At 37.3% G+C, this 24,817-nt stretch overlaps 1 protein-coding gene across 5 annotated transcripts in view; it reads left to right on the forward strand.

Annotated features, from left to right (window-relative positions):
• The window catches only part of SHPRH (SNF2 histone linker PHD RING helicase), a 63,500-nt gene that overhangs the window by 12,411 nt on the left and 26,272 nt on the right, over nucleotides 1–24,817 (forward strand). For all 5 annotated transcript variants that reach the window (XR_012659680.1, XM_075088006.1, XM_075088004.1 and 2 more), the window contains exons 7-20: nucleotides 1,208–1,313; nucleotides 1,818–2,074; nucleotides 2,503–3,192; nucleotides 6,479–6,730; nucleotides 7,546–7,624; nucleotides 9,580–9,743; nucleotides 9,833–10,089; nucleotides 12,841–12,962; nucleotides 15,661–15,749; nucleotides 17,489–17,578; nucleotides 19,806–19,913; nucleotides 20,896–21,038; nucleotides 23,865–24,038; nucleotides 24,363–24,425. Coding sequence is in view for 4 of the 5 variants with exons in the window: in XM_075088006.1 (XP_074944107.1) it covers nucleotides 1,208–1,313; nucleotides 1,818–2,074; nucleotides 2,503–3,192; nucleotides 6,479–6,730; nucleotides 7,546–7,624; nucleotides 9,580–9,743; nucleotides 9,833–10,089; nucleotides 12,841–12,962; nucleotides 15,661–15,749; nucleotides 17,489–17,578; nucleotides 19,806–19,913; nucleotides 20,896–21,038; nucleotides 23,865–24,038; nucleotides 24,363–24,425 (2,594 nt within the window). In the remaining variant the exon portion in view is untranslated. The remainder of the gene's footprint in view (nucleotides 1–1,207; nucleotides 1,314–1,817; nucleotides 2,075–2,502; nucleotides 3,193–6,478; nucleotides 6,731–7,545; nucleotides 7,625–9,579; nucleotides 9,744–9,832; nucleotides 10,090–12,840; nucleotides 12,963–15,660; nucleotides 15,750–17,488; nucleotides 17,579–19,805; nucleotides 19,914–20,895; nucleotides 21,039–23,864; nucleotides 24,039–24,362; nucleotides 24,426–24,817) is intronic.

Below are 24,817 nucleotides of genomic sequence, written 5' to 3' on the forward strand. Positions count from 1 at the left end.
GTAAACTCTTACCACTTCTGTGGGTTCCATCCTTTTGAATTCATGGCAGCTAGCTTCATTGTACATCTATTCACAGCGATCTCCTGCACGCTTGTAATTTTATCAGTTAAAAAGTCCTAATTCTCAAAGGGAGAATAAGATTCTTCTTAAATGTATCAGAGGGTCAGCACTGAGGAGTGTAAAGAGGGAAGCAGTAGCACTAAAGCACCTGGACATCAACTGGCAACAATAGCTAGAGACCATAGCTTTTGGATAGCTGGAGCTATGAAACTGTTTCATGATCTGAGTAGTTAGGGCAGACATCTTAGCTAATAGTTTGGGGTCTTAATGAACAGAATTATATGACATTGCCTGTGGTTAAAAGGCGCTGTTCCACTCATCCAGAAGGCCCCTTGTCATCCGTATTTTTCTTGTCTTCAAATATGTCTTTGATGTCCTCAAAAAAAAAAAAGTGCTTTACTCCAACAAAGACTTTCTGGATGACTCAGGGCTTGTGTAAGCCAATGTCACAGTTACCCCAAGTATTTCAACTCACTGTAGAGCTCAAACAGTGTCTGGAGTTTCATTGCAGTTACTGTTTAAGAACTCTGCAAAGCAACCAATAGGACAGGGCAGAGTGAAGCATCAGTGAATACAGCTATAAAACAATTAATTGTAGAAATATCAGCACTGCGTTTGTTCCAGCTTTGGGATTCTTTTTTCTCTCGCAGTTCTTGTGTATACATCTCTCTGAATTAAATCACTATTCCTGAATCACTAATAATAGAATAAATATTTTGGGGGCAATCCCTAAAAGGAGAAACTTACTTGTTACACAATTAACTAGGGCTTTTCAATCTATGTTGTTTACCGTTTTTGAGTTTCTAGCTATATGTTAAATATATATTTTCTTCCCACCAGTAGTAACCTAGATCACTTACAGCTATAGATTCCTGCAGCTTAATTCTGAAGTAGTGGAGGACCCAAGCAGCTTGCAGGGCTGCTCCTTTTGTTCTCAGTGTAGGGTGCTGAACACTGTTTTCTGAGAAACTAAATTGAATGCGGTGTCACTCTGTACACTAAAAATGAGCTAGCTGAGCAAATTAATGAAATCAGAGCACACATCTGTAGCAGCTCATGCTTATTTTCAAATGTAAGAAGATTAATGAAGTTCAGAATTGCTATGAAGAGAAATGAACTAATAACTATTTAATATTGTCTGCATTAGGGTAAGCTCGTGAACTTCTTTGTTCCACCACAACCTTTAGAAGGAATTAAAAAGAAAAAAACAAAGGAAATGGAGCTTAAATTGAAGGAAAAAATACAATATCCCAGTAAGTATTTCTGATGACTTTTTAAAGCCTTTTTTTTGGGTTTGGCATGTCTTCTGTTGGCCCCTGACTAGGAGTTTAAGGCTACTCTTCACTTCTGCAGAATGAAATGATTCTTTTGCTGAGCACTGTAGGATAGCATGCTACAAACAGTGATCCACAGTTAAAAGTAAGGGTACCAGCTCAGATAGCTGTGCTACAGAGCTCCATGTAACTAAAGGTCATTGTAAGAGAGTTTATGCATTTAACTGAAATATACTGTCTTTTTATAAGCTTCAGTAAGAAAAATGAGTGACTTATGTCTATTGCTATTCAATATCGTCTTAGAATCACTAAAAATCAGCGATTTGTAGGGCTACCTCAAGTAAAGCATTGTCAAAACTGCTGCCTGTCTTTGTTTTACATTTTTAGATGAACAGGGTGTTTAGAGTTACTTTAATACGCATCTTCCAAGGTAACTTTCATTTTATCTGAGCTGTAAGGTTTTTTTTTTGATTCTGCCTACAGGCTTACGAGTGATGATATTAGCAGCTGTAAAAGAAATGAATGTGAAGAAAGGAGCATCCATTATTGCAATCTTTAAGTACATCAGTGCTATATATAGGTATGACATACAGAGGAATAGACGGCTTCTCAAAAGAACTCTAGAAAAACTAATCGCAGAACAAGTAGTAGAGCAAGTCAAAGGACATGGACTGGCTGGGTCTTTTAAGCTGGGAAAGAATTACAAGGAACAGAAGAGGAGAGAAAGAACCAAAGAGCAGGTAAAACATGCTGCCGTACTTCAAAGAATGTTGCAAAGGCAGATCATATTTCTACCAATTACATGCTACTCTTAGCTGTGTTGTGTATGTGGACTAGTTCAGTGACACTGGCTTGTTGATAAAAATGAAGAAAACTGCAGCATTTGCTTTGAAGTTCATGAACCAAGAAGCAGAAATCATAAGTAGATCGAATTTGGGGCCAAAATATTAACTACATCTGTTGTAAATCTTTTAAAATAGTGCTGTGGGGGCTGGCAGGTGCGTTGTTGTTACTGTGAAGTTGTCTTTTAAACACTGGTAAACATTAACCAAACCCTCAAACTGGAAATCAATGTGAAATCTTAGTATCTATGTCTTGATGCAATTATATGCTTGGAAAAAAAAGTTGAGGAGAAAGTCTGACATTCTTGATTAATTTTACTTTGTAGATAGCAAGGACTTCAGTAAGTGTTCAGAAGCAGCAGTTGACTGATGCTAAAACTCAAACCAAAGAATCAAGAAATAGTGATGTCACTTCTGCAAATGTCCTTAAAACCCCTTTACGGGTGGATATCACCATGGAAGAACATGATTATTGTACAGCTAGCGAAAATAACCAGAAAACTGAAGCAGATCATGAGAACTCTGTAAAAGAGGATAATGTTCAGCAGAAGGCTGTGGTCCCAAAGTCTCCTGATTTGCATGGCAGCCTCATTGCCTCCAGTGATGCAAGCACTTGTCCTGATGTTTCTAAAACTACAGCTGATGTCCAGCAGGAAATCCCAAAGGACCAGTCTTCACATACCCAAGAACATACTGGCAGTAGCGTACAACATGCTAGTTCTGTATTTCCATTTAATACTTCTGAATATCGTTTTGAATGCATCTGTGGTGAGCTTGGATTGGCTGACTATAAAGCTCGTGTGCAGTGCCTGAAATGTTACTTATGGCAGCATGCAGAGTGTGTAAACTACAAAGAGGAAAACCTGAAGATCAAGCCCTTTTACTGTCCCCATTGCCTTGTGGCAATGAAACCAGTTTCCACAGGAGCAACTCTGATAATTTCTCCGAGTTCTATTTGTCATCAGTGGGTAGATGAGATCAACAGGCATGTACGGTCATCTTCTCTTCGAGTTCTGGTAAGATTATGTAGCGTCATATTCTGGAGAGTTATTTTGTGAAGACTTGGGCCTTCCTGTATCACACAAAGTTTAGAGCTTTCTTTGTCCTCTGTGTAGGAATTCAACATTTCTTAGTATTAGACCTACACTTTGGCATCACACAGTGCATTGGTGTGCCAGAAAGACTCTCAGCATTTAGTTCATTTTTTCCTTATTAGTTGGTAACTGGGAGATGATACAGTGGACTAGAAGTCTTTATCAAATGGCAACAAATTTTGAACAGTTGCAACAGCAGGGGATTTCTGAGAGGGAAGGCTGTGGTTGGTTTGGGTTTGGGTTTGGTTTGGGTTTTTTTTCCCCTGAAAGATTTACCAGGGAACTTGGAAAGGCCTAACTAGGTGTTTTGGCAGTGTCGCCTCACTGTGCACTTTGCATTCAAGCAGCTCTCTGACAGTTGCTTCTCATTTTGTTCTAGATAAAACCAAATGATTCAGTAGGTAAAGGGCATACTTCTGAATTTCTGGTTCTCAGGACAAAAGAGTTTGTGGGTCTTGGTGTTATTCTCAGTAAATACCATTACAACTTGGGCGTTGTCTCTATAACATCTGCCATATTAGGATGTTGCTTATTTGGAGGCTATGTATTGTTCTTTTCCTTGATTTTTAATAGCTCTATCATTAAAATAAATAATTATACATATAGTAACTATGGCTATACAGGATTTTTTTCAAATATAGTTATCACAGTATTCAAGGGTAGCCATTGTCTTTTATTAATGATGTAGTCAAGTTTTGCCCTTCATATTTTTAGTAGTCAAGAATCTTGTAATGATAAAGTGCTTCAAGAACTGTAGATCCCTTACGTCTTGAATAAAGTAAGAGTAAGACTAGGTTGATAAAGAGAGGAAGCTTTGTATTCAGGGATATATCTGATACCATCAGCAATCCTGTATAGATGCCCAATGTATAAATGAATTCTAGGCCTCCAGTAAGCCATTTGTGTGAGCAGTCTAATTAGATTTAGTGCAGCAACTAACAAATGTGTAAAACTTGCACAGTTTTTGTAGGACCCAGTCCGAGTTTTTTACCAGTTTTGATGAAAACTGTCAGAAATAGATTTACATGGTAACAGTAAAATAGCTTAAATACTGAATGTCAGTGCTTTAAGCTGTGTGACACCTTCCATTCTAAGACACTGTTTTCATTTTCATTTAACTGCCAACTGTAAGTCATCCAGACTTGCATTCAGTGTTGCTTCAAAAGGAAAATTTGTTGGGTTTTTTTGCTATAAAGTTAATACAAAAATAGTGCAGATGTTTCAAAGAAGCAGTTTCCCATGTTAACAGGTTCCGCATGGCATGTGAAGGGTGTTTTTTATTCTTGTAAGTGCTTAAAACCCATGGGAAATTCTAATGTTTTTATGTAATACAACAAGAAATTAAAATTTATCAGTAGGTCGTCCTTTGTGGCAGGTTGTCTTTTCCTGCTGCTGTGAAAACAACCAAAACTTGGCCAAGTTATAAACCTCCAGAAAATCTGTTCATAAATACTTGGAAGAGATCATTAGACTTTGGCAGCTATTTTCTTCTTAACAGTTGCCTCAGCGAGCATGCTCTTTTTTTTTTTTTTTCCTTTTTTCCCCTTCTTTCTCTCTGTCGTTCGTGTGCATTGACGTGGTTGCACGTGTTGTCACACTGTGGGACTGAACAGAAATTTTCTGCAAGTGTTTCAGTTGACAGAAATGCTGTTGCCATATGCACAAATGTAGGGGAAGGTTATTACTGGAAGAAAAAGTACACAACAGTGAAATTAACAGTGAAATCATGTCGTGAGCATCAAGGGGGAAAGGGGAGGGAAATTAACTAAGGTTTTATAGGGTCACCTTATTTTTGGTATTTTTAACTATTAGTTGTGTGAATTAAGAGAACATATAAAGTTTGTGACACTATGAGGGACTGAAAGATGTTGTGATTTTCTTAAATGGTAAAAGCATTTGTAGGTAGTTACAGATAAACACTAACCAAGGATGTTCGTTCTTATATAATAAATGATGACTTTGCAGCATGAGAGCGGAATAGAAAGATGCTAGTTATTTGAAGTTGACACTAGAATATAGATTCTTTGTAAAGAAGATAGGGATATTCCTTTATCTGTCAGAAGAAAGCCTTATTTATTTGAATATTGTGATTAATATACAGATCTAGATGAGTGGTAACAAGTAGCTGATGATAAAATTCTTGAAGTAAGCAATGGATGCCTGCAATTTTGAAGTAGGCTCCTGAAGTAAATTGGGAGCAAGAGGAAAAGTTTGTATGAAAAGGAAGAAAAAGGCAATTGATATATAGCTCTGGTAATAATTGTTCTTAGTAGCTGAAAATCCTGGAGATGAGAAAACACTCCTATTCTACAAATATATTTTGATAGTGTACTGTACCACACATTATTGGAGGGTTTAACATGTTTTGGTATTTTAAGTCTATTGGGACTCATAATATGTGCTGTATTTTTTTAATATTTTTTTTAGATATAGAATGCTACCATGGGGAAGCACACAGCAAGATGTTTGGTTTAGCTTGTTAAGTTTTTCATTTAAACTGCTGTATGTTTCCGGAAGGATTATGCTTAAAATGGTGAGGGGGATAAGGCAAATACTTCTCATGTTAGAACAACTGTCAATATAAAAGGTTTATAATAATATTGTGTTCTGTGCACAGGGATTGCTTCTTACTAGGGTATTCTTTCTATCTCATGAGTCTCTGTAGAAATCCTTTTTGTAGATAAAACGTTACCCAGAGTATCGTTTCTGTTTTTTTAAATATTTCGCTGCATAATTCTGTCTCTGCCTAATCATCCATGAAATTTTTGGGGCAATAGGAAGAAAAGTAATACATCTACAGTAAAGGAGGGAGAGGACTGGACGTGGAGCACTGACTTACATAATGTCGCTCCATACTACATTACAGAATACTTAGCCTTGCAAACAACTGTTGCACCAAATACCTGTTGTAGAAAATACTGAAGTCCTCTTTTCTTCAAAGGAGAAAAAAATGTTTTGTGAAGATATAAATAATCATACATAAAAATTTTGCATCAGTGTCTGTATTGCATTTATCATCTGTGTTACCTATATGGATTTCCCACCATGCTGCTGTATGAATACATCTTTTATGAATGGTTTCATTTTGTATGATCAACACTGCTAAAAACATGCACGTATTAAGCTCTACTGGTATTTTAGCATTTTTGTTAAAGTTTCTCTTACCTTTGTTCTTTGCTATTGTGCTATTGGATACAAATCTATGTAGGTGTATCAAGGTGTGAAGAAGCATGGCTTTTTGCAGCCACACATGTTGGCAGAGCAGGAGGTGGTTATCACCACGTATGATGTCCTCCGCACTGAACTGAACTATGTAGATATACCCCACAGTAACAGTGAAGATGGGCGCCGTTTCAGGAACCAGAAGCGGTACATGGCCATCCCAAGCCCCTTAGTAGCAGTGGAGTGGTGGAGGATCTGCCTTGATGAAGCGCAAATGGTTGAATGCACTACTGCAAAGGTATGATATTCCTGGGCATGCATTTATTTAACTTGAAAAGGTTTTGACAAGCTTATTGTAAGTAGGACTATAGACTTCCCGCCCCTGCTCTTAACATTCAGTGTACTAAGGTAATTTGTCCTTGTAGCTTGTTCTTTAGAAGTGAATTTTCTGTTGGAGATACTGTTAAATGGTTCTCCTGCTGGAATTTTGGCAGACTGTGAAGTATACCCAGCTCAAAAAAATATTTAACTTAACCTATACTGACAGTTTAAAGAACTAGGTCATCATGTTGTATATGGTGTTTGATAGTTTCAAACAAGACACTAGCCTGTTCAGTGACATGGTTCAGAGGCATAGGTGTATCCTTTGGGTCTAGAAGCTAAAATAGTCAGCAGTCTGTCTGCAAACTCTAGGGCTGCAGTCTGCAGAGGGAGATTATTTTACTTAATATTCATCTAGTCTTTTTGCCCAAGACAGGAATACAAAAGTGCTGCTTAGATAATAACTTATGGGCTTTGATTTTAACTTTAAATATTTTTTTTTTACATACAGTTTCTTTTGCTAACTGTTTGCCTTCTGTGAACCCTTATTTACACTTGGTTACTTGGAAGAGGATATGGCTTTTATCAGCTTTCAGTTACCTTCAAAAAAACTCAATAGCTTTATACGCACCTTTGTCATATATCGTACCAATGCTGCTTATAGGTCTGCTAGTCTTACATACTGAAAAGATGTTCAGACTTCCTAAAAATAAGACCCATGTGTTTTCAGAGCATGTTCCACTCTGTCTTTGTTTTTCCTTTCCTGCCATTGGTTCTATCTTCTTTTGCTAGGCTGCTGAAATGGCACTCCGTTTAAGTGGAATCAATCGCTGGTGTGTCAGTGGCACTCCCGTGCAGCGAGGATTAGAAGGTGAGATTTTATGTAGCAGTGTTGTCTGAGTTTTCCTTGTGCTGATAATTAGGTAGTGGCTTGAAGCAGTTAAAATGTCTGCTAGTTCTGTTCTGAATTCATTAGGTACTCTGACTTGGTAAGCCATAAACCTTAAGCATGTAATAAAGCCACCAATAAATGTATCAATATAAAAATTGCAGAGCTAAAATCTTTTTATCTCCCCAAGTTAGACGAATACTTTGGGGAGCAGAGAGGCTGTATGTCGAACAGCTGACTCAAGTCTGTTGTTCAGTTTTCACTTAGCAGAGCGGGTAAATATTAACCCTTCTCTGTTGAGCTAAAGATAGTCTGCTCTGGTTACAGAATCCTTCTTACTGTCAAATACAGCAAGCAAAGCTGTACTTGCTTTTTTCATAGCCCTGTATGAACTACTGCATCAACTGCCATGAGCATAAATTCTGAAAATCATCCTAAAGCTTTATGAAACTGTCTTTAGTCCTTATGTAAAGACTTAATGAATTGAGATGTGTGGATTAGGGAGCTGTGTGTTAGCAGGTGTCATTTATCTTGTCTTTTTTGTGAGTTACTCTGTTTCTGTAGGCAGGCTTCAGATAGAGATAGGAAAAAAAAAAAAAGGGAACTGACTAACTTTTTTATCTCCCTGTATTCTTTGATGGATTTAGGAATATGTGGCAAACATTGAGGCAATGAATTTGAAAGTAGATAAATCAGTGTAAGCATCTGTGTTCATCTGTGAACGACTGTTCAGATACCAAACTGTTATAAAAGTATATTAATTAATTATGGAATTGTGGATTAAATTTAGAAATACACATAATAATTGTGAGAATACATAGTTAATAAACACTATAGAAGGAAGTGATTGATTTGACTGGCATGATTAACTTGTTCAAGTCATTATGTGTGATGATGGTGTTAATCTAATACATATCTGAAATGTCCTATTGTCCATCATGCACGTTGGCCAGGCGCTCAGGCTATACTGAGGGAGCCCCCATCACAAAGGGGATTAAAACTGCTGACTAATTTGAATCTGTGCTGCCGCTGCTGTAATAAAGTGGGATAAGACCTCTGGGTAAACAGTTGCTTCCTGCACAGAAATGATTACCAGGACTTTTCTTCCCCTGGTCTGTGATATATTTGGTGAATGTCTTAACGGCTCTCAGTGGAATACCAAAATTTTCATAAAGCTAACAGAATAAAGAATGTAGCCGCCAGATCTTTAAGAACTATCTATAAGATACCATCATATATTTTTATTTCTGCATTGTCCACATGCAGCCTTTAAACCTGTGCTTCTGTGTTTTTCCAGTAAGATTTAGATACAAGCTTAAAGTCAGTGTGTCCTTAAATTTCATCCCCAAAATGATGGGTTTCTGAATGGGCAGAATTAGCAAGCTGTATTCTCTCAATTAGTAAGAAAACAGTAAACGTGTGTTTTGTTAATTTCTTATGCTTTAGTAGGAAAGTGGGTGTCTTCTGAATTGCAGCCCCTTTTAGGATGGTGTGCAACAAGACAGTTGGTGCACAGCAGGCTGTGAAATAATGATACTGAGCAATACTCTTAGAAAAACCTGGCAAACCCAGTTAACCATATGCAATCATGTAATTTCTGCCTCTCACCTCTGCTCTGAATAGGTTTAGATTCATCGCTCAGTTCTGCTAAACTTGAAATTAGGCAAGTGTCTCAGAAATAGTTGTGTTCCATCAAGTTCTATGAAAATTGACAGCTAGCTAAAGGAGAGAACTCCTGCCTTCCCCCAGCCAGTCCCCTGCCTCAAATTAGCTATTTTGGTGAGGGAATGACTGGAAAAGAAGTTGAAAAGATAACAGCCAGAATACAGTTGCTTTATGCCTGGTAACCTTTGTATGAAAGTTAGGGGTTTTTTTGAGGCATATTGTGAAGTGTTAAAACACAAACATTTTACTAAAACACTTTCTTTTCTTGGCAGATCTGTATGGATTAGTCCTTTTTCTTGGAGTTGATCCTTACTGGGTCAAACATTGGTGGGACCAACTTTTATATCGACCTTATTGTAGGAAAAATCCCCGGCCTCTCTACAGTCTAATTGCCAAGATAATGTGGAGATCAGCAAAGAAGGATGTGATTGACCAAGTAAATAAGAGTTTTGGGTTTTAAAATTCCTGAACAACATTTATCAGTAGCTTTATTTGCAGATTACTTGTTTTCTTGTTTAATTGCAGATTCAAATCCCACCTCAGACAGAGAATGTACACTGGCTTAACTTTTCTCCTGTGGAGAGACACTTCTATCATCGCCAACATGAGGTGTGCTGCCAGGATGCATTGGCAAAACTCAGGAAGATTTCAGACTGGACTCTTAAGCTTAGTAGCCTAGATAGAAGGACTGTGACTTCTATTCTGTACCCTTTGCTGCGGCTGAGGCAGGCCTGCTGTCATCCACAAGCTGTTCGGGGAGAGTTCTTGCCATTACAGAAAAGGTGAATTTCTGTCACTGCTTAAATGGCTTGCTTTATCCAAAGCAAAACCCTGGTTGTCCGTAACAGGGCAAGATCTTGTACAGTTCTCAAACAAGCGCAATTTTAAGCTTTAGTTAAATATGCAACTATGGCACACTAAGCTATCTGACCTCTGAAGTCGAATAGGATGCAGTGAGGTAGTTAGTGTAATTCTTGTGTTAAATAACATAGTACCGAGAGGCAGCTGTTTGTGCAGTAACATTTTAACCTTATGATGCTGATGGATCTAGGGCGTTGCAGGTGGCAGATTGAGTGTGAAGCCAAACAGATTCTTTTTCAGTTTTAAATAAGTCCACTGATTTTCTTTGTTACAAAAGTTGTGTTCATAAATGAGAGTAATGAACAAAATTAATGAACAGAATTGAATAATTCTTTAATTCACAGAAAATGTGAATGTGAGGTTGCAGAATTTGTAAATGTAGATCCAAACTTGAAAGCTGTTCAAATGCTTTTTTTCTTTTTTTTGCCTTTTTTTTTTTAATGCTTTCAAGATCATCTTCCTCATAAGTGCCATGCAAATACCAGTTTGGTCTCAGCCTTTGTTAGACCAAAAGCATGTTGTAGCACTCTTTGTGAAATGTAGCTGCTATATTTTCAGTCAGTTAGAGGGAGGTTGTGAAATAACAGTGTGTTTGCATTCCGGACTCTCAGAGCACTGTCTATGTTGTTTCTTTTTTAAGCTACAGGTGCAGAAGAACTTAAAACTTTTAACACTACCAACGTTATTTCTGCTGTTTCCTGCTCTGGTTCATCCATTCAGTGCCTAAGCAGCTGTAACTGACTTTGCAGCGACTTCAGCAGGGACCAGTAGTAGGCACTGTGCTGTAGCACTCCTGTCTAAGAGTCTGCTAGTGTGGAGGCAATGACTCAAACATGGGAGAAATCAATGTTCCCACCAGCTCATACAAGAATATTTGCATTAAAATGAGCCAGTGGATTACAAATTAAATGTGTAAACTGAGCTGAGTATACTGGGGACAGCTTAGTACTGTGTTGGTTTTGGTGAAATTCTTGAGGAGTGACAGCTGCATAGTAACTGGTGGAAAAACTAGCAATGAATATTACATCTTTCTTAAAATCACATGTACAAAGAAAAGTTGTTTCCCAGCACTATTTAAATATCTTTTTTTTTTTTTTTTTTGTGAACCAAGCTTGAATGCAGCAGTGAACATTCCCAGAACAGAGAGAAGTTTTGGTTCCTGGCTTTGGTTATATGTATGAGAATAATGAAGAAATTCAGGGCTAGGAAATTTGATGAAGAAGAGAAATTTACTGAAACAAGAAAGTTGATGCTGGAGCATACAGATAAGAGAAACTGGCCAGAAACAAGAAAGCTGAGTTTGGAGCATATTCTATGCTAGTTGACCTTTTTTTCCCACTTGTGTAGTGAAGACAGTAAATGAGAACATCAATTCAGCAAAAATATAGTCCTCAAAAGGGAGTTTTCTGGGCTTTCCTAGTTACACTGAGTAAAAAACCCTTATTTTTGTCTTAATTGGTGGTCAGGCTGTATACTTGAAAATGCATACTTTATATGTACATCCTTTTGATTTTATAGTTTTTCTTGAAACTGCTGATGGGTTTGAAAATGAAAGGTAAGTAGAAGTATCAGAGTGTGGGCAGCAGGTGCAATGTGTATTTGCCAATACCTCTGCATAATTCAACCAATTATGAATAGTGATTATATAGATTTAAAGCCTGCTCTGGTGTAACACTAGTGTAAACTCCAGGAACAGTTTCTGTAAATGGAACAGTGTTGCAAGGAGGGTAAAATAAAGGCCTAGTCAAGGATACCCCTCCAGCATACCTTGGGCCTAGACTGCACAGGAGTTATGTCACCTCTTACTCTGCTCCACAGTGCTAAGGACCAAATAGTAAATGCTTCTCCTGAAGGTGAATGAGACTTACGAGCAGAGTTTCAGGGAGGGGAGTAGTGTCTTGTCTCACAGCAGCAACTGGTCATAGAAGCAGCCTCAGGTCAGCTGTTGTTACAGTTTACTCTCCCATCTCTTCGCATCAGGCTTCTTCCTGCCTGGATTCTTTGTCCCTTGGCCTTACTCCAAGCTATCCTTCATGCTTCTTTCTTTCTTCTTTCTCATCTCTGTTCTTGGTTCTCCCTCCTACCTCTCCATTTCCTGTATTTTTGTATTAAGCTAATTATCTTCTGACTAAATTCCTCAAAAATTACAAATACTACAAACAAATGTAGAAAGAGAAGTTTAAAATGATCATTGCTAGTCTTCACTATTCTCACTCCACACATTTTCCCCTTTACCTTGACACCTCATCTGTTTTGCATGTTTAGATTAGTAGCAGAGGAGAGAAATGTAGTGTCTCATAGCTGTTTTCGTTTGAACAGCTTCTAGCAAAATGAGCTCTATTTTTGTATGTTTCCAGTTCACCACTGTAACAGAAGCAGCAAAATATTTTGCCCTGTGAAGGATTATTTTACCTAGTTCTAATTTCCCTCTTGTTTCTTATTTCTTTCTATGTTTAGGAGATGTCAACCTACTTTATGGTAGGTTTCTTCCAGCTCTAGCTGGAAGAAAAGCTGAAAACTAGGGTTTTTTAATAAGTAAATAAATCTCAAATAAGTATTTGCACAGTATGTTGGATGCATGTAACAATCTTCCATTCTGCACAGCACGACAGTTTTACTTCTCTAGTGTTGTGGTTTTGTGTCAAATTTGAGCCATTTGATCTCCGTTTCAGCACCATGACCATGGAGGAACTGCTAACATCTCTGCAGAAGAAATGTCGAACAGAGTGTGAGGAAGCTCACCGACAGTTGGTGTGTGCTCTTAATGGCTTAGCTGGTATCCATATCATTAAAGGTAAGACTGGATGGCTGTAGTATATTATTTATACCTTCTGGTAGGCTGATTATGGTTTAGATGATACCATGTTAAAACAGGGTCTTCTTTTGAATTCAGGGGAAAAAGCCATAGTGAAATCCTGGGAAACCAGAGAGGTTTGTAACAGTGTTTTTAGAAAAAAACAGCATTCATTCTGGATGATGGAGGAAAGAATAGGTGTAGTTTAATGCATCTTTGGGATGTCTTAGAGTATTTATGGCTTTTTTGTTTTATATTCTTTCTCGATTCTACCATATATGTGTACTGGGAGGATAAAAGAAGTCAGACTTGTGTAATTGTACTTAATCTCCTTTTGTTTTATCACTATCGCTTTCTGAGCTTCCTTTGTGCCCCCTGCTGTGCAACTGCTGTGCTGACTGTATTCTGTTTGCTGCTGCCTGCTATACAGCTCTATCAATGTAGATTTTGTCTGAATTAGGAGGGAAAAAAGCTTTGAATGGGAAACAAAAATAATTATATTAATCTGGAATATCCCACTACACAAAATAATAATAAATTAAAATAACTTATTCATGAATGTGAACGAAATGCCTCTTTGCCAAGTAGCAAGTCTAAAGTTGACAAGTTGCTTGTATTTTTCCAGCTCATGTTAAAGTCTTCCTTCAAGGAGAAAAACAAGCAAACTGCCTGTTCTGTTACTTGCCTTACAGAAAGGCTATATTCAGACTCTCTGGTCTGTAGGTAGTAGATTTGAAACACTTTGTTATGATTGCAGGATGGATATCAATTTTTTCAGGTAGAATTAAGTGCTTAAAAAGATTTCTGTACATATTAAATACTTCAGCAGCAGAAATTAAGTTTTGCCCTTTTTGAAAAGCAGATTGATGAAAATTGCGTCTGGTGAGAAACAAAAGCAGGACTGCAGAAGAGTTCTTGTCTATAACTATTTTTTTCTCCCAGCACTACTGTTACACTCAGTCTTCTTTATCAGCAAGGAGGAAGCACACCTTCTATATAAGTAAAGCCACGTATTTATTGTTAGTATAATTGAAATCTTATAAGTCTAATTGTTATTAGTCCAGATCTAATTGTTACAGGTGAAAAAAACAATAATAATCACACTTGATTGTTTCTACTGCTTGTCCTGTTCTATGCTCACCTCTCTACTGCCCTTCCGGGTCCTGAGGTCAATAGTTTCATACTGGTGGTGGCACTGCTATGGCTAGTTGTCACCATCTGGAGTTCTTTGTCAGGAGGAATAAGAAGTTTGAGTTGATGGTTTCTTCTTTCTCACTCAAGGATCCAATTAGGGTCATTTTTATGTTTGCTAGCACACTTTTACACCTTCCTCTTCATTGGTCTGCAGCTCCATGTTAACACCAAATTTAGTGTACGTGATGCCTTTTATGAATGTTACATGCTATTTCTTTGTTCTCTTTACCCCTAAAACCAGTTTTGTCCAGCTCTAGGTCTGCATTTCTTTGACTGTGGGTGAGTTGTTTATAGCCACAGCTTCCTTATTCACCGCCAAGCCTGTGCACCATCTGTTAGCATCCCATGGCTGTATTACTCTATACTGCATCCTGTATCTTTATTTTTCAAGGCCTCTGCTATTGTTACTAGGCCTGTATTTCTGTACACTACATCATTGTGTTATGTTAGTTGTAAATATCTCATTCTACATAGAATAACTGCTTGTTACTGCTATTTATGTAAGGCTGTGATTGTACCACACAAACACAAAAAAAATTAGCTATAGATGCTTAGTGAATTAGAATGATTGCTGTCACAACTAACCCATGTAAAAGGCGCAGGCAGGTCAAGAAAAATTCAAAGGAGGCCTGACAAGCCTCAACCTTGAGGCCTCGCAAATTCAGTACATAGCTTTTGGCCTGTTACTAGTAATGGCAATAGTATATTGTAGAACTACACCCTTACAACTGGCAACTGTTTCAATGTGAGAAGCAACAAATCTTGTTGAAATAGGGTTGTTACACTTCCAGATATGTAGGAAGATGATTTTTGTTTTACTCTGTTATGTCTGTATACATTTTATGTCCCTGTACTTCTCCGAGGTTTAAGTGTCTTCTAAGACTATTACTGGCTAAGTGAATTTCTGTAAGTTGAGAGAAGAAAATAAAATTTGATTTTTTTCTGCTTTTCCATATGCAAGTTCAATCTTATATTTCTTTTTTTAATTCATATAATCTGCTTTCTGAGAAGTAATTGTGATGTTAGCAGCTTACATCAGCAGTTACGCTCCCTGCATGTACCTAATCATTTCTGAAGTATGACACTACTTCCATTGTTTTCACTGGAAGATTGAATAACATATTTGCAGTGCGAATTTAGTAATGCATCGCTGCAGTGAGTTGTAGGTGATGGTGTTTTTTAGTGCAACATGTGAGATTTTTTTGATTTACGCAACTGTGAATACATATTTTAAGATCAAGAAGTCTACAGATCTTGCAGTCACAGAAGATATTTAATCTGGAAACCGCTTTAGTCTTTGTAAAACATAATTCTCTCCTTTACCAGGTTGGGGGGATTTTTTGGGGGGTGGGGAATGGATAGGGAAGATTTGCTTGAAGACAAGCAGATATTATACAGCCTCTCTGAAAACGGCTTAGTGTGTGTGATGGGCCAGTCATGGCTGTTTGTATATTTAAAAACCAACACAATATGTGTATGTTTTCATTACTCTCTTTTAATTTAGGAGAATATGCATTGGCTGCAGAGCTGTACAGAGAAGTGTTACGATCATCTGAAGAGCACAAAGAAAAGCTCAAAACAGATTCCTTGCAAGTGAGTGAGCATTCAAATGTAAAGAGACGTAGTTAAGAACTGGAATGCTTTAGATTTAATTTAACAGGTCAGTCTTTTCTTCCTCCCAGTGGTGTGCTGAATTACTCTTCCAGCCTGCTGTCATTATCACAATCTTTAGATAGGAATCTGTCCAGTGACCTCCACATTTCCTTTTTTTAAAAAGCTACTGTATTTCTAAAATCTTTTGCTTGTGAGTCTTCATGATATCCCAGAAGCAGTGTATGATCTCCACCTGCTGTTCCACAATAAACTTAATGCGCTGAATTCCTTGTGTATGTGACTGACTGCTCACATTAATGGTACTATATTATATCCTGTGAATACAGGGTGCTGGGTTTGCATTGAGAATCATAATAACATGCCAAATGATTGAGAATAATGAAGTTGTTGCCCTGCAGAAGGTGTTCTCTGAAAGGGCATCAAAACATGAAAAAGAATCAAAGTTAATTTTCTCTTCAGGAAATATATTAATGCATTTTGAATACTATACTAAAATATTAATATATTTTCCTGATTATAAAAGCAACAGTTCTGTAATATCTTTATATTTCTTCAAGAAATACCAGTTCTAAATCAACCAAAGTTCTCTTAAGCTTAACAAGATATTTAAAATGTTAATGACGCGTAAATAAGAAGTGATCAGTTGTCTTTCTTTACGTTGCTTGCTTCACTAAGTTATTCTTTGATTATCTTGCATGTGGTCATCTGATGGCTCTGTTGCGCTTCTTTGATTCTTCCTTCTCCTTTGTGACTTCTCAGAGACATTTTTTCACTTAGCATAGCTGTATCAGCATAAACTTGTTAAGCTACTCATAACAAGATTGCTAATTAAGGTGTTCTACTAGATTATGCAATCCAATAAAGCTTTTTCTTTTCCTTAAAAGGTACACTGGCTAATATTGCCTTTGTGTAATAAAACTTAGCTTCTCTTGAGTACTTCCCAATTGTGCAAGCTTAGCTCTTTAAGATATCAGCAAACCACTGCTGGCTAGTGCTCTTCAGTGGCTGAGAGAGTAATAGGGCAAAGGTGAAGTAGGTCCAGGAGGTAAGAAGGGCAGAAGTTCATGATAGTGAAAGTTTATTAGTATGAATTGATGGGAGATATACAGGCAGCATAATGTTAGGGGTCTAGTATGGGACACAGAGGGTGAACCTAGTGAAGAGGAATAGAGTTGACTTATAGTAACAATCAAGTTTATTTTCCCTAAACATAAGAAAAAGGTTGTGTTCTATTCAGTCATCTTTTATTTCCAAAAAGTGAAAAATATGAAAAAATTATTGAAGCTTCTGGGAGCTGTTTTCTTCCTTATGCTTCGTTTCACTTTAGATAGGCTAAGTGAATGGTCTCCTTATATGCTGAAAGTTACTTAAAAAATAATGCGCTATGACATAAATAACTTGTTTTCCATGATAGTCAAGTGTTGTTTTAATTAGGAGGGTAAGTATGGGACAGAATCTGATGACTTGGTATCAGACTTTCCTGCTAATGTGCTTTTGAGGTGTTGAAGAGGTTTAATGTTTCATTTCTTACCTCAGTAAAATGAGGAAAAGAATATTTATTTTCTAAGATGCTTCCAGATTAAAAGAGAAAAAAATAGAATTAATTTTAAATCAATACTAATTTATTTCTGTAAGCTTTCATTGCTGTTTAAGTTTTTCCTGTCACAGATGTTGCAATGTATTTTTTCATGATTGCTGTTGATTTTTTGTGTATTTAGAGACTTCATTCTACACACAATTTGATGGAATTGTTGGCAAAGCACCCTGGAATTCCCCCAACTTTGCGTGATAGCCGACTTGCAGAAGAGGTAAATGTTGTTTGTTTTTATAGAAACACATTCTGAAGAGCACCTTTGTATTTTTTTAAAATCCTTCAGTATTTTCTCTAACTAAAGAAATATCATTAAATAGCTTTAAAGTTAACTATGTACATTTCCCTTCAGGTTAGTAAAATCAAGGGTTGTTTAGCATGTGAGATGAGAGCAGAAACGTCCAGTAAAATGCTGCTGTTCTGAATGCTTGGTCATCTCTGTTATGTTGTGAGTGTGTTTTGTGGACGTTTTAATAAATTCTATCTCTCAAATACGACTTCTCCACCCCCACAATGTTCTTGTGGAAATAACTTACATATATGTTACTGGTAAAGAATGCACCATCTTGAATCCTTTTGAGTTCTTTATTTCCTCACATTTTCTTTAGCTGTACTCATTTTAACTGCAGATAGTCAGAGTCTTCTCTATGTGGAGTTTATTTTTCTTGCATAGGTGCCTTCCATTCCAAAATGCTTCCCCATCTCCTAGTCAATATAAGCTACTACTGTCTAATGCATCTTTACAATCTTGCCTTGAAGCTGTTTTTCTACCTCTCTTTTTGGTTCTGTGTGCACTACTGATAATATCTTTTTTGGAACCTTCTTGAGAAGGTTTCTGATTTGCGGTGTTCTTCATAGAAGAATTCATTGCCAAACCATAGTTTGCCAGTGGTGTCTGTCCAGGCTATCCCTGTGTTACTTATTGTACTCACATGCCATACAGCAACTGGTTCATCCCTGTCACTCTTGTACTGCCTAAACATCTATAAAGGTTGACCATCTTTGGCCAAATAAGCAAGCCACTGCATGTTACTTCCTGTGTGCATAAGCCTGTTTATATCCGTAATCTTAAACGGGGAAATATCTGGTAAGACAGCTGGGATCACTGTTCCCCACTGGTTACCTGTAGTGGACATATGGACCAGATCTGCAAAAGAATATTGTTATTGTGGCATCATTTGGGTTGGAACGGGCCTCTCTCTCAGAGCAGGGTCAACGCTGATTTCTGATCAGGTAGCTTAGGGCTTTATCCCATTGGGCCGTTAAATCCTCCAAGGAAAGAGATTTCACAGCTTATCTCAGCAACCTGTTCCAATACTTCATAATCCTCACGGGAGGGCGGAGGGAGAAATCACGTAGAACCTCCCGTTCCAAGTTAGAGCCGTTGTCCCTTGTTCACTTGCCATGTACTTTAGTGATGTGCCCAGCTCCCTCTTCCTGGTGACTTTCTTCTGGCTGCTGGAAGGCTGCTATTTTGTACCGTCTAAGCCTTTCTTCTCCAAGCTGGACAAGCAGAGTTCTTTCAGCCTCTCCAGTTATATGGTGGTATTCAGTATCTGTCTTATTTTGTGGGCATCTTGTGAGATTATTTTAATGCAAATTCTGTGCATAGGTATAATTTTTTTCTGTTTTAATGAGACTTGCTCTCTTAAATATTTAAAGAATTTTTTACCAGGCTTTATAGAAATATTGCCCATTTTTATTGACCTGTAACTCTAGCATTTTTTTTATATCACCTTCTCCTGACATTATTATAAAGAGGAGGATTGGAAAATTTGTATTTTGCTTAAAATGTGAAGCAGAGATTTGTTTTTCATAGCTATCTTTTGCCAGTAGCTCATCCAAATACCTGAGAGTCCTGTCTACTTATGGTAAACTGAGCTCCATCTGCAACAATAATATAATTATCTGATAGTAGCAAACCAAAAGAAGAAATACTTTTATTGAAAAGTTGTATCTGATGCAACTAAAATTAATGACATTTAAACCTTTCTTGTTATTTTATAGGTACATTTTATAAGTAAGTAAGTTAAATTATCCTGTTCTCAGATTGTTCTAGGATCTTTTTATTGTTTACTTATTCAACACAATGTATTTTAATGTACAGAGAAGTAAGAATTTTGAGTTATATTGCAGTTGCCTTTGTTTTTTTTGTAATTTGTAATGCAGTGTATTGCTATTGTGTTGTATGGGGTTGTCCAAAAGCAAAATTGCATAGTTAGCGTGTTTGTTTTAGTTTGTCTTCTCAAATGTTTTTTGGACTTACTAATAAATGGTAGATTCTAGAGAAAAAACTTAATGCTAAATATTGCTTATGAATTAAATTGGATAGCATGTAGGTAGCTAACCATTTTAAAACACTACGGTACTGGGGAGTTTTTGCATTTTCATATATTCCTCATAAATATGAATTGTGCATAACTTAAGCTCTCATTTTCATACAGGCAGAACAACTTCGACAGCATTATATGAGTAAATCCAACGCAGAAGTTGCAGAAGCCCATCAGGCCTTACAGCCAGTTCTTCAGACCATTCGGGAGCTCCAGAGAAAGGCAGGTACCTCTTACATACTTCGTCTCTGAATTTTGAGATATCTTTTTTTTAATATTTTATTCATGTGTTTATTCAGAACTCCAGCTGTTTATTACCTCTAATGTTTCTTTGAAGGTCTGTTTGGAATGGGACTTTGGCAGCATGCATGCACACACACACACAGCCCCAAAACATATCCCGTGTTCCTTGCATAAAGAGCCACACAGATGACTAAAACAAGAAGTACATGGTGGGATGATTCCAGTAAACTTTAACACCATGCTTGATTTTTATATTGACTGTGTTTCACTTGTAATTTAGGTAATTAAGTTATAGGTCTTGGCTTTGAAACATTTCTGTGGTGTATCAGATGGTATTTCAGTTACTTCAAAAGGAGCTGTTCTCTGACATGCATTTGGCCATTGTGCTTAAGGCTTCATTGTGCTCAGTCAATATGACAATTCAGGTTTCATGGGAAGGTTCAAGCCCTTAATGTTAATTGATGAACATCTGAGCTGAAATACTGCTTGTCACTTGCATAATAGTGAAGACATAATAAAGAAATGGGGCAAATGGCACAAGGAAGTAAACCTCTGCATCTCCTTTCACTGTGTAAAAGGTCACTTCAGTGTTGCTCTTCATTAATTTCACAGAGATCTTCCATTCTCTGATTAAATGATCCTTTCATCTTTTTTTGAGAGAGAGAGAGAGAGAAACTTCGATTTTACAGTATCTCTATGTGGCTATTCTGTGTAGATGGCCTCGGTGAATCTAACTGTACTGAAGCAAGGTGTGGAAGTAAATGAGAATGTAGAAAATTTCTTAATCATGTATTCACTTAAACAGGAAAGAGAATATTTTTAAACATACTCTCATCTTCCACTTTCCATGGAATTTACCAGTCTGTGTTTGAGTATGGCCTAGAGAGCAGTATAAGACTCTGCTGCAGTGAATAAATTGTTTGCTGAAAGTTCATGCATAAGTCTGTTCTTTTGCATGCAGATACATTCAGGTTCTCCTTGGTGGTTGGATGTCATCCAGACAGCAATACAGTATGCCATCGATGAGGAGCTTGTTCAACGTGTGCGAAACGAAATAACCAGCAACTACAAACAGCAGATTAATAAACTCTCCATGGCAGAGAAGTAAGAGAATAGCTAAAATAGGCTAATGAGTTCAGTTAAGTCTGCTCAAGTCCTCTCATCAGTTTGTGCTAACAGTTGCAATTAAATAGCAGGCATTTTTGCATCAGAGCATCTGGGCAGCAATTAAGTTTCAAAAACAGTCCCCCAAAAAGTGTAACTAGATAGAAGACTTAGAAGGAAAAGCAGGAGGATTACCATTTTCTCCTAGACAAGCGTTCTTTTAAATGTTCCTTTGTGTTTTCTACTGTGGTTTTACAGTCTTCTGCACTCACGCAACTGCTGAGCAAGAAAGATTCAGAATTCATTGCATTAAAATTGAGTAAACTCCAAAGGAAACTGACTTGCTTAAATGGAAAGTAGACAGACAATATCAGAAATTCCTTGAGTAACAGCATAAATAGCATCACTGCTTTTCTGAGCAAAGAATTTTGGTTTGGTTTCATGTTAGAGAAAACAGTACCACTGTTATTGTGTGCAGTTGCAGAATAATGGATTGGAAGGGACACCTGGAGGTCTCCTAGACTAACCCCCAGTTTATAGATCCAGGCCCATGCTCAGAGATTCAGCCCAATCAGGTTACACGGGAGTTATTGAGCTTAGGGTATCTCCAAGGAGGGAGATTTCATACCCTCTATGTGAAGCCTGTTCCAGTACTTGACCTGCTTGGTGGAGGAAAAAAAAAAAAAGAATTAAAAATGCTTCTATCTAGTTATATCTAGTTAATATTTCCTGTGTTGCATCCTGTGTCCGTTGTCTCTTGTTCTTTCACTGTGCACCTTTGAGAAAAGTTTGGCTCAGTCTTCACTGTACCTTCCAGTTAGATAGATCTAGAAAGCAATAAGGTCTCCCCTGAGCAATCGTATTTTAAGGCCTAGATTTTAAACCCAGATTCTCTTGTAAGTTCTGTGCTCCAGCTCTGTAAGTTCATCACAGAAAAGGGAGACATAGGAAGGAGAGTGCTCTCATAGTTTAACTTCAGGCAGTTTTCTCAGATAGATGTATATTTTTTTATGTATATAAAAGCTTATATAAAAATAGAAGTATATAAATGCATATACATCTGTATATAAATATCTAATGTGTATATAAAATGTGTAAGTTTGTATAAATTTAAATACTTGAAATATGCACAGATTTTAATTAAATATTTAAAGACACATCCTCCAGTATGACTACTCTGTTATCATGATCCCAGAAGGTGACAGTTCCTTGCCCTTGCTGGAATTAAGCACATCTTTTACTTTTTAGTACTTAATATAATTCTACTGAGTAATCTAAATAAAGATACAAAACTCTATCTCTTCTTTCTTCAAAACTCAAAATTATGCTGAGAAGGAAGAAAGAAATTTTTTCTCTTCAAAATGGATATTGGGACCACCCAGCTGGAAAGTAGCTTTGCAGAAAAGGACTTTGAGGTGAGGTGGACTCCAAGTTGACCATGAGCCAGCAATGTGCCCTTGTTTGTAGCAAAGGCGGCTAATGGTATCCTGGAATGCATTATACAAAGTGTTACCAGCAGGCTGAGGGAGGTGATCATTTATGTGTACTCAGTGCCGGTGAGGTCATCCCTGGAGCACTCTGTGTCCAGTTCTGGGCTTTCCAGTACAACGGAGAGATGGGCATACTGGAGAGAGTCCAACGAAGGGCCAAGAAAGCGATGAAAGGACTGGAGCATCTCCCAATTAAAAAGAGGCTGAGAGAGCTAGGACTGCTTTGGGGGGATCTTCTCAGTGTATATAAAAATCTAAAGAGAGGCTGCAAAAGAGATGGACCCAGGCTCTTCTCAGCATTGCCCAGTGACAGGGCCAGAGGCAGTGGGCACAAACTGAAACACAGGAAGTTCTCTCTGAACATCAGGAAATGCTTTTTTACTGTGAGCATGACAGGTTGCCCAAAGAGGTTGTGGAGTCTCCATCATTGGAGATACTCAAAAGACATCAGGGCATGGGTAACCAGCTGCAGATGACCCTGCCTGAGCAGAGGGGTTGGACAAGACAACCTCCAGAGGTCCCTCCCAACCTCAACTGGTTTGTGAGTCTGCGATATGAATGTTTCATCGTTAAGTGTTACTTGAGAATGATGACGTCTCATTCTGTACAGAATAAATTTGAGGGAAAGGGTTGTTTGCATGTTCACATTGATCTCAAATGGCTATGCATCTACCTATATGCTTGCCTATGTCATACTGGAAAAAAAAAATCTATTTCTTTCTCACTTAAAATTAACTATTCAGGAATTATCTTCTTAAATTGTTGCTGCTTATAGGTTGTATGACTTTGGACAAGCTATCTGCAACTCAACTGTTTATTTCATAAAATAAGGATAAAAATTAGAAGGAAGTAAGTTTATTTTAGCATATGGAATAAAAAATTAAACAGTGTCATATGGAGTATTACTGGTCAGTGGTGAAAGCAACAAGTGCTTATCCCTAGTTGAGTATAAGAGATGGTTAATCCAGGGTACAGTATGGGAGACTTTCATAAACCTGCAATATATGGCAACAGATAGTATTAACAACGGACTTGTGATTGCAATTTACATGTTTTCTCAGACTGCCTGGTTAGAAAAACTTGTCTATTTTAATTTAAAAATGCATATTGCTGTTTACCAGGCATCATCTCAGGATACAATGGAATGATTTCTAACAGTTAGCATTGCATGTAGTAGTAATACAAATTAATAACAAAATAAGCATTTGCATATGATATTAACTTCCTATGTTGTCCTATACTGCTATTTAGCTATTTCTCTTCTACTTCAAAATACTGAATTAAGTTTGGATTTGGCGCCTCGGTGTGCAATTATTTCCCTGTTTCTTTAAATCAGATTCCGTGACTGCAGAGGCCTTCAATACCTGCTCACAACCCAGCTGGAGGAAGTGAAGAAGTTCCAGAAGATTGTAAGAGAAGCAGTGAAAAACTTAGAAGGCCCTCCCTCTAAGCAGGTTATTGAGGCTGCCACTATCTGCCATTTGCGACCTGTTAGACTTCCACTTAACAAGTATGTCTTGAAACTAGAAAGTATACTTTAGAGGTGTATTATTAAATTTTCCTTCATTTGAAATAAGAAGAGATTAAAGTGTTTATTCTGTACTCAGGGTTTATATGCACACAGTTACCACAGATTCATGTGTTAGAATTAAGGCCTTACTTTGGTTTTATTCTTAAAACCTTTTCCTGTCAGTTATTATGTTGAGTATACATAAGACTTAAATTGTTCTAAGGACTTTGTGTAGTTTTATATGTTGGAATAGTGAATTACAGGAGTTACTTTGGTTTCTGATGGAATTCTCAGTGCTTCTGTTTTCTATCTTCTGTATTGCAGCTGTGTCTTTTGTAAGGCTGATGAGTTGTTCACAGAATACGAGTCGAAGCTCTTTTCTCATACGTAAGTTCATAGCTTTATAAACTTCTCACTATATAAAAAAGTGAAAGTTGGATTGTTTTATATTTTCTACTTTTAGGTTGCTGAAACAACTTCATGAACAAATTACAGCAACTTCTTGCTAGTCCCTTGATAGCAATTTTATTAGTCATGTTTAATTCTCTATGTAAATTTCATTTGAAAAAGTTGTGTACAAGGAACGAATACGTGCCACTTTTTCTCAAGCCACTATAATATGACCATACATTTGAAGTGAAGTGTTGGAGTATTCAGAAAGTGTGTGTATAAATACAAGTATGCTAACTAAATGCATACTCCTGTTTGTGCAAATATTTATTTGCAGTCCAGTTGCAAATGGTATACCGTACACGTTCACAGATATTTTTTTTTAAATT

The sequence above is a fragment of the Phalacrocorax aristotelis genome, chromosome 3 (assembly GCF_949628215.1).
Source record: "Phalacrocorax aristotelis chromosome 3, bGulAri2.1, whole genome shotgun sequence".
Lineage (NCBI taxonomy): Eukaryota > Metazoa > Chordata > Aves > Suliformes > Phalacrocoracidae > Phalacrocorax > Phalacrocorax aristotelis.